This window comes from Arachis stenosperma, chromosome 3 (genome assembly GCF_014773155.1).
Source record: "Arachis stenosperma cultivar V10309 chromosome 3, arast.V10309.gnm1.PFL2, whole genome shotgun sequence".
Taxonomy (NCBI): Eukaryota; Viridiplantae; Streptophyta; class Magnoliopsida; order Fabales; family Fabaceae; genus Arachis; species Arachis stenosperma.
The window spans coordinates 113001165-113015728 of NC_080379.1; the positions used below are offsets into that span (position 1 = coordinate 113001165).

Sequence of the window (14564 nt, forward strand, 5' to 3'; positions counted from 1 at the left end):
AGACTGACACTCTTGTAACTTTACCTAAGCTGTCCCAAGCTTATTAACTCACCTCGGTGTTCATCCAACCTAGTTAAGAGGAACCAAGTAAACTCTAAACCAACACACTTTTTGAACTCAAAACACTCAAACAAAATTATTAAAACGGCTTTTGTATGCACTACTCTCTTAGCCTTTTGAATTTTTCAAAGTAAACTTGAATCTAAACTAAAGAGAAATAATAACACACTCAATAAACAAGAAATAAGAGCAATGTATATCAGATCAGATTATGTTCCAATGGCTCGCTTCTTCTTTGGATCAATCCTTTTATAAAACTTGATGTCTCCTCTTCAATATTGGAATACTTTTCCTTTTTCATCTATTAGCCGTTACACACTTCAATACTCTTAGCCGTTGGCTTTGAATGAGAATCCTTTTCTTGTTTAGTTTGATTGTAAAGTGCAGCAGCTGTCCAATTACTCAAGAACGTGATTCTTGGAGCGTATATCTTGCTATCTTAATTTTGGCATCTTTTTAAACTTAGCTTGATATCTTCTTAATGATATCTCATTAAATTTGTTGTTTTGCACAATTCTAACTTGTTTGATTGGTCATCTTTAATTGATTATTACGTTGCTCATCATAATGGTTAGTTATAATAGAAAATAATCAATTATATTTGTCATCATAGAGTACCAAAACAAATCTTGACTCAACACAAATATTAACAATTATTTTATTAAATTTTATATAAATGATTAAAATTAATAAGTATATATTGTAACTTCTATTTTAATAATATCACTTTATTATTTTATAAATTTTTACAAATGTTGCAAAAAAATTTCATATAGGCTAACCATTTTATTTTAAATTCTTAAAAAAGTTATATATATTTTTTACCAAAAGAAACCGCACTATTTTAATATTTGCCCATTCTTATCATGGAATAAACTAATGCGAACATCACCGAAAACATAAATTCAACCAATAGTAAAACTCCTAATAAATTAAACACAAAGATACATATTATTAGAGGGAAAAAACCCCTCTAAAATTTACTAATCTTATTCCCCAAAACCCAAATTGAGTGATTTTACAAAATGGGTGAAGCTATGCACACACCCAAATTCACTAATGACACTATTTTGTACGGATAAAAATATCCTTTTCATTTTTTTTTCCACCAACTATTTCTCTCTCAGAATCCTTTTGAGAAGAAGGAAGACACTGATCAGAACTAAGACGCCGCCGCTGCCATCTCCACCCCTCCATATTGTCATTGCAGATCTCTCTCCTTCTCAGTAGCCTTCTCCCTCTCTTACTCACTGGCTACATCTGCCTCTCCATCCTCATCACAGCCCTTTCACTCCCCTTCTCTCTCACTAGCTCGCCATTCCGACTTCTCGTGCTCCCAATCACCTAACCTAGCTTCTACTGTGATCAGCAAGATCTCATACCTGAACGGGCTAATTTTAGACTTGGCTGTTGATGGAGACACGGAATATATAGATTTTTCCTTTCTCCAAATTTTTCATCGAAGAAAAGATTTCACAGTTTTAAATCAAAGTTTTAAACAAAAAAGAAAGAAAAAAGAAAACAGAATCAAGGTCTTCAGTCTTCATCTTTTCCAGTTTCTCTGTTTTTCTAAGCCAAACCATAACCTTAGATCAAATGAAAATGAAGGAGCATGGCATACAACTTACAGTAAATCCAAAATTTCTTTCTAAAAATTCTCAAAAATTACAAGTCAACATGACTCCCCTCAGTCCTCTGCAAGTTAATGATTGAATCTCGTATTCTTCTCCGCTACAAGCTTCTGACGGGTGAAATATGCTACCAATCTGAACCTTCTAAGTAGATACAAAATTTCATAACCCTACATGATCCCACACTAGGACTTCTACTGACGGGAATTTTCTGATTCTACAATCACTTCCCTTCACTAATGGTGACTGTATATGATGTGAATTAAGAATTGCATATTTACAAGGAAAAGATTAGTGCACCCAGAAAAATGGAATGCAACCCAAAAACTGTAGCGGCCATAATTAAGGAATGGAGCCAATGAACTCTGCAGGCGACAAATCATAGGTACAGAGAATTTGCAAACATAATTCCTCGTCGAAGGCTTTCACCTGCTGCTGTAAATTTCTTCTCCAAATCGACCTCCCCAACTGCATTAGCAGCAGCACGCAACTGGAAGGAGGCAGGATTGTCAGATCATACAAAATTTATAATTTCATTATATTGTTCACCTTTGGTTCCAACATCGAATCAAACCATGATTAATAGCGATAAACAATCAATTCACATTCATAACCTCATTATGTTGAGCATTTATTGTATAAGCCTCGGTAAGCAAGTTCTGAATATTTTGTTAGGCAAATTACCCTGACGTCCCTTATGGTTAGTTTACATTACCCATTGTTATTAAATCAACTTATACATTGAAGCCACACAATTATTATTTGCAAGAGGAATGACAATTCACCTGATTCAAAAACTCATCAAGCCTTCTAGCACTCCTGATGATACTTCCCTCAAAGACGTCAGTCATTTGTATAACATCCGCAAAATTTGCACCCTTGAGAGAAAAATTCAAATGGAAAGACAATAGATTAGTATAACTTTATAACAAGCAAGAAATTCCCTTCTCTTGTTTCTGTTCCTTACTTTATTTTTCCAATCCCTAAAGCAAAAAGCTGACAAACAACGGTTCATAACCACCCATTCCTAACTATGAATATACCCAAAAAAATGTACAACAAATATTACTTAATCCAGCATTTTTCAAACAAGCAGTAATGCAGTTTCTACTTCTAAACTAGTCAGCCAAATCAAGGAAACAGAAAATAAAATAACAAATTCTCAATATAGCTGAAAGTGTGTATAACTAACCTTTGACCAAGAGTATATTACATCCATCAAGTATGGCCTCACTGTTGACTCTACGTACTCATTCACATTTATATCCAATTTGCATTCATGTTGTATCTGTGACAAAAAAGTGATACTGTTTATACTTAGATTCATAAACTCTTTAAGGAAAAAAATATGCCAAATTGTAAAACCTCTGCTATCCTTCTTGCACTATCTTGAAGCTGTTGAAGAGGTCTAGCAAGCTCAGTTCTCAGTTGTATCTGCTCAGTTGATTTATCTCCTGGTATAAAACAACTTGCAAGGGCAGCAACTTGATGATGGTCAAGATCATTAAAGGTACCTAAACAAGAAGGCAAAATGAACAAACGAAAAGGCAAATTAGATTATGTACCATAATGAACTGCAGAGAGAAGGGAACTATTATGGCCTAAAGTAATTTATATATTGGTTCACCATTAAACATTAATTCAGTGACAAGGAGTTCATCGCCCGTGTCAATCAAGCAGGCTGCCCGTCCCTTCAACTGAACTACACCATCAGCATCAATGTGACCAAGCTTCTTCAAGACCCGTGAGCGATTCTTTAATTCTTCACGAAATTTTTGTAGCTAAAAATGAATAAATTTTTATTTCAGTAACTAGAAAATCAGTCAAAACTCCCAACACAGAAACGAACATGCAACAAAGTTCAGGCAAGAAATAAAGGAGCACAATTATCCATAGTCCACCATAGAGCACCGTGAACTTGATTATAGAAATATAAAAACAAACATAACCTTCAACTGTTAATTGGCAATTAACAAGGTGTAACTACATCAGCATGTATATGAATCCATAGCATCTACAGACTTGATTGCTATCTAGTTCCAAACCTCCCAAACATGATCAAAATAAATACATAGCCTAGAAATAAGTCAGCAAACTCAGTACCTGAGAATCACGCATTTTCGTCTTCAGTTGCTGAATTTCATGATTTACTTCTGCTTTCCTCTGAAAGCACTTAATTTGATCCACATCTTGGTGCTAACTTACAGCAAAACATCAAGAAAGATCAAACTAAAGAACTTCAGACACATAATAAATATAATAATGAGGACCATAGAACTCTCATTAACGAACCTTATGCATAGGATGAGAAAATAATTTTTTCTCAAGTTCCTCGATTTGAGTTACAAGCTCAACTATCACAGAATCACGTATGTCCATGTCCTGAAAATTAACATTAACCAAGCTCCAAAATCACATGCTAGAAGAACCTCAGTCAATAACATGAGAACAAGAAAGTTAAGTAATTAAGTTCAAATATGAAAAACAAGAATAGAAAAAAGATACACGAAGCCACTCAATGTTTTAGTTATCCAATGCGAAGAGTGGAAACATTTTCATTTAGAAAACGTGTGGCAGTGTAGCAAATTTTAAAATTGTAATTTCGGCGTTCAAGTTCAATTCCTTACCAAGGAAACAGATGACTTCAGTAACATTGATAATACAACTTCGACTAAAAGAAAAGATAAGAGAAAACATTGGTACTCTACATGCCTCTGGGAACCTTTTTCTTAATATTTCTTTTTTCTTTCTATCCAGCTCGGCTAGTAGTTAGTACAAAGAACAGCACAATAACCACCATCCCATAAGAAACAAGTTTTAATAATACAAAAAACACTTAATTTACTAGCAATTCAACACCCCTCCTTTGAAAAATTTATCCAAGAAGCTGACGGCAGAGGTAGGTGCTCGTTGAAGGTGTGGTGGTGAAAGGGAGATGGAAGCAACATGGTGGTTGAGGACGATGGCAGCAGCGGGGGGCAGTGAAAGGAGAAAATCCACTGGGTGAGGGAAGGTGGAATGGTTTTTGTTCCAGTTTGGAATTATAAAAAATAAAAAATAAGAGAAATGATTTTTGTGATGTGAACGTATACGAAGATCAAGAGTTGATGCCAAGGGGGAGGCTGGAATTGGGAAAGGGGGAATGGTATTGTATGTTAAATAATTATATTTTTAATCTAATAAAAGGTAATACGTCAAGCACTTTTGCTTCTTGAAAACTAAGAAACCAAACATGTTTTTAATATTTTCATTCTTTGAAAACAAAAGATAGAAGCAAATCAATCATGTTCTCTAAAATTGAAAATTTGAAAATGAATAGTGTTTTTAGAAATGAAAACATAAATGTTTTCTTAATCCAAATGCACCATTATTTACCCTCGTTCTTTTTGATAGAGATGAAACGATGAAATCAACAATTCCAGATAGTTGAGCAATGAGTAAGGAGAATAATTACCTTCACAGGGTTAAGCTTTGGAAGACCTTGAGGAAAACGGTTGCCCAGCTCCTGTACAGCAAGCAATATGCTCTGCCTTGCTTCCAAGGGCCGAAGGTCAGGAGGTATGGAGACCCTCAATTTACTAAGAGCAGCAATTAATGGTAATTGAACAGGGACCTATAGCAAAATTAACACAACTTTTTCAGATACATAACATTTGTTTGATACAGATTATGACATTTCAAAACAATGACATAATTGTTTAAAACACAAACTTACCACATGCATTTCACCTTTCTCTCCAGGGCGAGGCGGACATGGCTTTGGCCGTGAGCTATTTTCATTTGAACTAGGTGAACAATGAAGCAAAGTATCAACTATATAACCACCACCAGCAGGTTTCTTAACAACATTGACAACAACACCCCAGCCCCAATCAGTTCCACCTTCTCTCACTCTGATCTGCAAAGTTAGAAAATCCATATCAGTAAAATATGATATATGGAGAAGCAACAGAATATATAGTGAACAGATGAATGATCAAATGTTCTTTTTATTATATATATAAAAAAAAAAGCAGAGACAGGGACTTAATGGAAAAAGAAACAAACAAAATGCCATAAATTCAGTTCCACACTGATGCTAAAAATTACTGAGAGAATACAAGAATACGAACTCATTTCAAACTAATGCTAAATATCACTTACCAATCGACCAGGGACAAGAAAATAAAGAATCATTTCAGGTCTTATTATTTGTGCCATCATCTTCTTTTCAAGCTGTGCAATTTCCAGTTTCAGCTTATGATATTCAGATACTTCAGCCTACATAAATTATATATAATATATAATAAATCAATCGATATACTAATAAAAGACAACACATAATTAAGAAAACAAAGCTGAACACATTCAAACAAAGATTACCTCCCCTGAAGCATCAAGCAAAGCTACTTCTTCCTCTAGCTTTGACACCCTTTTCCCTATACCAGGTAAGGCCTGAAAAGGAGCTAAGAGTCCATAAATAATCGATCATAGTGAATAAAATGCTGATGTGATGTTTAAATAAAATGGTTCAGTAGAAACCTTTTCATATTGAAATTGATGAAATGAATTTTTTATCACGTGTTCTGCGGTGAACTGGCCTTCAGCACGGCTCATCAAATTTAAAATTGAGTAGTAGCTTAACCTGAAAGTACTAACTAAAGGCGCAGGTTTACCCAAAACCATTTCCTTGAGGTTATTCATTTCCATCTGCACAAAATAATTGGATACATATAAAATTCAATAACGTAAAACCATTTGGCAGGTTATCAAGATTCCTGTCCACAGTAAAACTAGAGACTGTGATTCAAACATACATGTACATAAACAGCTCAAAACTAAACAAAGAATGAAGGGTTCACAAGGTTATTGGAAAGATAGTGTTCCAATTGCAGACAACGAAAAGACATAAAGACACAAACTAACAAAATACAGAAAACAGTGACAAGTAGACTTACTTGCTCATCAATCATTATGATACAAATTCCGCGCTCATCCTTGCCACGACGCCCAGCTCTTCCACTCATCTAATTGTACCAAATGAATTGTATGATAATGTCTTCATAGCATGGATAAACAACCCAAACCACACCTCCACCACAAGAGCCCAGAAATACAAGAATAAAATAATAATATATCACTCACCTGTATATATTCACCGGATCCAATATATCGGTGACTATCACCATCCCACTTTTTAACGGCAGTGAACACAACAGTTTTTGCTGGCATATTCAAACCCATTGCAAACTGTAGAAAAGTATATCTAAGACTCCTGTCCTTTCAAAAGTAAATCTTTTACAAAATAATAGTACACAATAGAAGCTGGAATCTGGAAAAAATCTCACTGTCTCAGTAGCAAAGAGGGCCTTTACAAGGCCTTCCTGGAAGAGAAGCTCAACCAATTCTTTGATGACAGGAAGAAGGCCAGAATGATGGACAGCAATCCCTCGCTGAAGGAGTGGCAACATCAACTCAATTGCCGGTAAGCTCCTGTCATCTTCATTCAAACAGAGCACTGCACTGCGAAAAACATCTTCCACTGTGTCCTTCTCCTCTTGGGTATTGAAGTCAAGCTTAGACATCGACATTGCATGCTGTTCACACTCTCTTCTGCTGAAGCTAAATATGATAACAGGTTGGAATTTCCGTTCCATTATCATCTGAAAAAAAATATCAACTAACAATGAAATTCTTCGTAAGCATACTATGTCCATCCACTAAAAAATTCTATTAAATACCTTTTTATATCGGCTTTGCATGTAAACAACAAGATGAGCCCGGCAATAATACAAAGAAGGACAACTGACCTTGACAATCTTGTATATGTCTGACCCGCCAGAACCTCCTTTTCCATGTTTGCCATTGGATTTAGCACCCCTGCCTCTGTCGACCACTTTCTGCTTTGAAAAAGTATCCTGCAGCTTCAAGAAATTCTCCTCCCTGAACTGCTCATTTTCATCAACAACCAAATACAATCCACTGCCCCCCACGGGGAAAACATAGTGCTGCAAAGGAGTAGGCCTAAAGTCAGTGTACACAACATGGCAAGGCTGCTTGTGAATATTACAAATCCACTCTGCAAACTCGGTTGCATTCGACATAGTTGCAGACAAAAAAACCATCTTAATAGCGGGCGGCAAAAAGATTATACTCTCTTCCCAAACAACACCCCTCTCACGATCCTTCATATAATGAATCTCATCAAAGATAACCCAAGCAACTTCCTTCAAAACCTCAGAGCCCCTGTAAAGCATACCCCTAAGAATCTCAGTAGTCATTACAAGGCAAGTGGCGTTAGGCGAAAGGGTAACATCACCGGTCATAAGGCCAACATCTTTGAACTCCTGATAGAGCTCCCGGTACTTCTGGTTGCTGAGAGCCTTCAGGGGCGAAGTGTAGATGACTCTCTGCTTGTCCCTGAACGACATTGCAATGGCGTATTCGGCGACGGCGGTTTTTCCAGCGGAGGTGTGGGCGGAGACAAGCACTGACTCATTGCGCTCGAGGCACGCAACAGAGACACTCTGGAAGGGGTCGAGGGTGAAAGGGTAGGTTTTGGCCATGGGACCATTATAGACAGGGTTGGAGAGTGTGCCATGGAGGGATTCGTCCTTGGTGGAGTTGTAACCGCTGGGAACAGCGACTTCGTGGACGCAGGTTCGTGCTGAGCTTCGAGGCTTCTTCGGAGTTGGTTTCTGGGGTTCTGGTGTTTTGGTTTGGGTTGAGATTTCGGTGGTGCGTTCTGATTGTGAATCGTATTCAGGTTCCTTCCGTTTTCCCAGTGTTGGAGATTCCTTCAGTTCCTCCATTGTTTAGCTCAGTTCAGTGCTTAGCTGCTGCTACCTGCAACGGTTTCGGACAACCAGAAACCCTAATTGGGATTCGGACGTTAGAATTTTGACTTCGAAGCCGAAATGGAAATAACTTTTTTTCTTTTGGGTGTACGGAAAACCCTATACGTTTTTTTTTGGGTCATGGAAGAACCCTACATATAGTTTTCCTCCTTGCCTATGCTTCCTTCATTGCGTCCTCAGGCCCAAACCTACATCTTCCCCACATACCTTTCAAATCTTTATGTTTATTTTTATCTTTATCTATATTTTTATAATAAATTTTATCTTTTATCTTTATAATCTTTATGTTTATAACCATCTTTATAATCATATAAACAAAGAGCTTTTATGCTAACATAACATTCATACATTAAATTTAAAAATTTATTTGCTTAAATGGTTACTTTTTTAATTTTAAATTATACTTTTTTAAGTTATTAAATATTTAGATTTTAATATTATTAAAATAATTATTTGCATAGATATTATCACTAAAAATTTTTATAAATTATAAATTATTATTTATTTAGGTTATTATTTTTTAAATTTTAAGTTATTTATTTAGGTTGTTATTTTTTAATTTTTAATTTATTTGTATATTATTCTTTTAAATTTTTAAAATTTTATTTATAAATTATCTTTATTTTTATCTTTATTTTTATCTTTATATAGTAATCTTTATAGTAATACAAATGGGGAGCTTTTATCTTTATCTTTATCTTTATCTTTATCTTTATAGATTATAGATTATAGATTATAGATTATAGTAATACAAATAGGAAGCTCTTATCCTGACATGGTGCTCATACGTTGAGTCTGTGAGTTTATTTGCTTAGGTGTTGTCATTAGAAAATTGTGTTAAAAATTTTATGAATTTTTAATTTTTAAATTTTAAAATATAAAATATATATGTATATAGTTTGTATAATATTTTTTGTTGTTATTTTTTAAGTTGTAATTAGTGTTCTTTTAATATAAACACTTACACATATTAAATGAGTAAAATGAAATCTAGAAATTTTAATATTGACTTCAATATAAATTTATTTATTTAGCTTTGTTTCAAGATTTTATTCTATAAATTTAAATTTATTTATTTTAGTATTTTTTATTTAGATTGTTATTTTAACTTTATTTTGTTACAAATATTTTTGTAATATTAAACATTTTTGTGCTTGAAGGATTTTAATTTGTTGAGAAAAAATTGTTTTCCGTAAATAAATATTTGTCTATCTTTTAATTTAAAATGTTATTATTGGTATGTTAGTATTAAAAATATAAAAGATAAGCTATACTAAAAAAATGTATTATGAGATCAAATAATTTTATAATTATGGGTATTTCTCTACACGGGAGGTTGTGTGGAAAACTTTGGCTTATGATATTCATCGAAGATGGCCTTTAGTGATGAGATTAACCTTTTATGTATCTAGAAAGTAAAATATGATCTTTAAAGATGATGACAATCTTAAAAAAATCATGGATTAAGAGAAAGAAAAAGGTTCGATGTTCTTAGCATAAATAGAGGCCAACAAAGAATTTGAAACAAGTCAAAATTTAACGTATGCTGAGTTTTCAAATCAATTTATTTATGATAGAGAAGAAATGGAATGATATCCATGCAAGAGAGAGTATTCTATCGGGAGGTTAAATTAAGTTTCACCGGGTACATGTAATATGTAAAACCCGATTAATTAATAAATAATTAACTAATAAATTAATATTTATTCAGGAAAATTGAAAAATGAAATTTTATACTTCAATGAAGTAGATCTAATTAAAACAAGAATTTTGACACTAATTTTAAAAAAGTTGGCCCAAAATTAGATCGAACAAGTCGAACCGAGCGAACTGGACCCGTATTGGGCCCAAGGCCCAACCCACAAGTCACACCCACTTAATGAACACCCTTTCTTCTTTCCCCATTCAGCAAGAACACTGAAGCAAGTTGATGAAGGCAAGAACTTGAGAAATAACCTAACATTCCACTAAATTTTACATATCTTCCAACTCCGAACTCCGATCGCTGTATCGTTTGCGGCCACGCGACCACAGCGTCGATTTCTACAAAGCCCAGTACGTTGTAAGGTAAGGAAGTCACATTTTCTTCCTCAATTTCTTCCTTTCCAATTTCAAAATTTATGAACAATTATGTTGAAAATGATTTAATTTCGATGTTTAGGTTCGAATTAGCTTACAGATTTTGTCAGGTTTAGCTCACTTAAATTGTGGGAAAAGTAAGTTCTTTCAACCTCTTTGTGTGATGTTGAGTTAATGATCACTATGTTGATTATAGTGGTAATTATGATGTTAGATTGAAAATTGGTTGTGGGTTATAATCAATTTGAGAAAATGGAAGCTTGAGATCAATTTTGTAAGCAAGGTTCGTTGGTGAGGGGTTGAGGTTGATAAGCTTGTGGTGCGGTGAACGCTCGAGGTGTTCTGGGTTTATCGGAGAATCAACCAACGTATGATTTCGGTTTATCGTATCTAAAATATAATGCATTGTAAAAACTTAGGCTAGTGATCCTAGGATAGGAATTGAATTGTTAACGTTGTTGATTGGTTGAGATGGATTGTATTGATTATGTGACTAATATTTTTAGAGTTTGTGATTGATGCTCTTGTTAATGATTTACGTAATTTGTATAGGATATTGATTTGTGTGCATAATGGTTTATGAATTTGAGTATTGTTGGAATTAGAAATATTGAATTTGAGATTGATGAAAATGAAGAATTGGTAAGTTGTGGATTGAATGAGAAAGTTGAAAATATGAGTTGAGAATGTTTGATGATGAATTGGTAAGGTTTAGATTGGTTTTAAAAGGGTTCGGAATTGGTATGTTTGAAAATGGAGGTTTTGTAAAGTTTTATAAAGCTATGATTTTAACCCAACTTTAGCGGAGCATAGCTTGATCTCCGGACCTCCATTTTTATTAAACTTGTTTAGACAAAAAATTTGGTTCGAGATGTTTACACCGTTCAAAGAACAGAGGAAAAATATTTTATAACAAGAAAGTTATGCGCAAATCAAAGTTTGGGTGCAAAATTGAGATTTTAGGACTTATCAGCTTTTTAGACCTTCTACTAAGCCCGCGTACGCGAGATACACGCAACACGACCAATTGTTACTGCCTCGAGTAAGTGCACGAGATGTGCGTCGCGTACGCAAACCTCTCAGTTTCTTTGGTTGTCTAAGAATCATGTTTTGTTGAACTGTTCTGAGAGGACACTGCATTTTATGTCGGTAGGGTCGAAAGGGCCAGTTATGGCGAAGGATTATTATCTGAACTCTGTAGTTGTGAACTGCAGTGGGTGTGAATGCGAGGGGGTTGTACTATTAGCGGCAAATGTGTCGGGTGAGGAACAAAACTTAGAGCAAATTCCGGTTGTATGTGAATTTTCTGATGTGTTTCTAGAAGACATTTTCGAATTCCTTCCTGCTTAAGAGATTGAGTTTACGATTGAGTTGGTGCCTGGGGCCGGGCCAATCTCAGTTGCTCCTTATCAAAGGTTGTTGTTGTAGTTAACTGAACTCAAGTCTCAGTTAGAAGAGCTAATGAGTAAAAGTTTCATCCAGCCAAATGTTTCTTTGTGGGAGCTCCAGTGTTACTGGTAAAGAAGAATGATGGGAGTATGCGTCTGTGTGTTTACTATCGGCAGCTGAACAAAGTTACTATGAAGAATAAGTATCCGTTACCAAGAATCGATGATCTAATGGATCACCTACAAGGTGCTGGGGTTTTCTCTAAGATTGACTTGTGATCTGGTTACCATCAGATAGGGTTAGAGACGAGGACATTCTGAAGACTACTTTCAGAATGTGTTATGGTCACTACGAATACACAGTAATGTTTTTCGGGTTAACCAATGCCCCGACGGTATTCATGGACTACATAAACCGAATCTTCCATCCGTTTCTGGATAAGTTTGTAGTCGTCTTCATTGATGACATACTAATTTATTCTAAGGATAATGAAGAGCATTCTGATCACTTGCGAACTATGCTCCAAATCTTGAAGGAGAGGAAATTATATGCTAAGTTATCTAAATGCGAGTTCTGGAAGAGTGAGGTGAAGTTTCTTGGCCATATTGTAAGTCAACAAAGGATTGTTGTGGATCCTGCGAAAGTTGAGGTGGTAATGGATTGGGAGCGACCAACTTCTGTGACGGAGATTAGCAGTTTTCTTGGTCTGGCGGGTTATTACCGAAGGTTCATCAAAGGGTTTTCGCAACTTGCTTTACCCTTGACTAAGCTGACTAGAAAGGATGCACCATTTGTTTGGATGTCTCAATGTGAAGAGAGCTTTCAAGATCTAAAATAGAAATTGACTACAATGCCTGTGCTCGTACTACCTGAACCGAACGAACCATTTGAGGTGTACTATGATGCTTCATTGAAGGTTCTGGGGTGTGTGTTGATGCAATACCAGAATGTGGTGGTGTATGCCTCACGACAATTGAGACCTTATGAAGTTAATTACTCGACGCACGACCTAGAACTTGTTGCGGTTCCAATTTTCTCTAATCACAAGAGCTTGAAATATCTCTTTGATCAGAAAGAGCTTAATATACGACAGAGGAGGTGGATGGAATTACTGAAAGACTACTACTTTGAGCTGAATTACCATCCAGGAAAAGCAAATGTTGTGGCAGATGCCTTAAGCCGGAAATCGTTGTGTGCTGCTTGGTTGATGCTTCGAGAAGAGGAATTGTTCAAAGCATTCAAGAGCCTGAAGTTGGGTGTTCAAGAAGTATTCAGAACTCTATGCTTAAGTCAATTACAAATTTCGAGTGACTTTAAGTCCAAGATTGAAAAAGCTTAACAAGACGAGAAGGAATTGTAGAAGGTATGGTCGGCAATTGAGCACAGAAAGTGATGGAGAGTTTCATGGAACGATGATGGATTGTGGAGATTCAAGGGCAGAATCTTTGTACCAGATGGTGGGACCTTACGGCAAGATATCTTGAGGGAGGCGCATAAAAGCGAATTTTCTATTCATTCGGGAAGCACTAAGATGTACAACGATCTAAAAGCAATGTTCTGGTGGTCAGGAATGAAGCACGACGTAGCATTACATGTATCTAAGTGCATGACTTGTCAGAAAGTCAAAATTGAACATTAGAAAGCATCTGGAACCTGATGAGTGGATAATTTGTACGCTTTTTGGCATTGTTTTTAGTATGTTTTCAGTATGATCTAGTTAGTTTTTAGTATATTTTTATTAGTTTTTAGTTAAAATTCACTTTTCTGGACTTTACTATGAGTTTGTGTGTTTTTCTGTGATTTCAGGTATTTTCTGGCTGAAATTGAGGGACCTGAGCAAAAATCTGATCCAGAGACTGAAAAGGACTGCAGATGCTGTTGGATTCTGACCTCCCTGCACTCGAAGTGGATTTTCTGGAGTTACAAAAGCCCAATTGGCGCGCTCTCAACGGCGTTGGGAAGTAGACATCCTGGGCTTTCCAGCAATATATAATAGTCCATACTTTGCCCAAGATTTGATGGCCCAAACCGGCGTTCAAAGTCACCTTCAGAATTCCCAGCGTTAAACGCCGGAACTGGCACCAAAGTGGGAGTTAAACGCCCAAACTGGCACAAAAGCTGGCGTTTAACTCCAAGAAGAGTCTCTACACGAAAATGCTTCAATGCTCAGCCCAAGCACACACCAAGTGGGCCTGGAAGTGGATTTTTATGTCATTTACTCATCTCTGTACACCCTAGGCTACTAGTTCTCTATATATAGGACCTTTTACTATTGTATTTTCATCTTGGGATCTGAGATCATCTTTAGGTCTTTGAATCCTTTGATCATTGGGAGGCTGGCCTCACGGCCATGCCTAGACCTTGTTCTTATGTATTTTCAACGGTGGAGTTTCTACACACCATAGATTAAGGTGTGGAGCTCTGCTGTACCTCGAGTATTAATGCAATTACTATTGTTCTTCTATTCAATTCAGCTTGTTCTTATTCCAAGATATCACTTGTTCTTCAACTTGATGAATGTGATGATCCGTGACACTCATCATCATTCTCACCTATGAACGTGTGACTG

General features: G+C 35.7%; 1 protein-coding gene across 2 annotated transcripts; it reads right to left on the reverse strand.

Annotated features, from left to right (window-relative positions):
* Positions 1-1659: 1659 nt before the first annotated feature.
* Positions 1660-8633, reverse strand: LOC130969103 (DExH-box ATP-dependent RNA helicase DExH10). Of its 2 annotated transcripts, none has more exons than XM_057894688.1 (16): positions 7481-8633; positions 7019-7333; positions 6816-6920; positions 6629-6697; positions 6213-6380; positions 6054-6125; positions 5835-5951; positions 5407-5589; positions 5146-5304; positions 3984-4073; positions 3795-3887; positions 3319-3472; positions 3057-3205; positions 2884-2979; positions 2477-2569; positions 1660-2181 (listed from the first exon to the last, which is right to left on the reverse strand). In XM_057894688.1, the coding sequence occupies exons 1-16, from the start codon at positions 8480-8482 to the stop codon at positions 2071-2073; spliced, it is 2976 nt and encodes a 991-aa protein (XP_057750671.1). In that variant the 5' UTR covers positions 8483-8633; the 3' UTR covers positions 1660-2070. The 2 variants fall into 2 exon arrangements, with proteins under 2 accessions (XP_057750671.1, XP_057750670.1); XM_057894687.1 differs by having other exon boundaries at positions 7412-8633.
* Positions 8634-14564: the final 5931 nt, after the last annotated feature.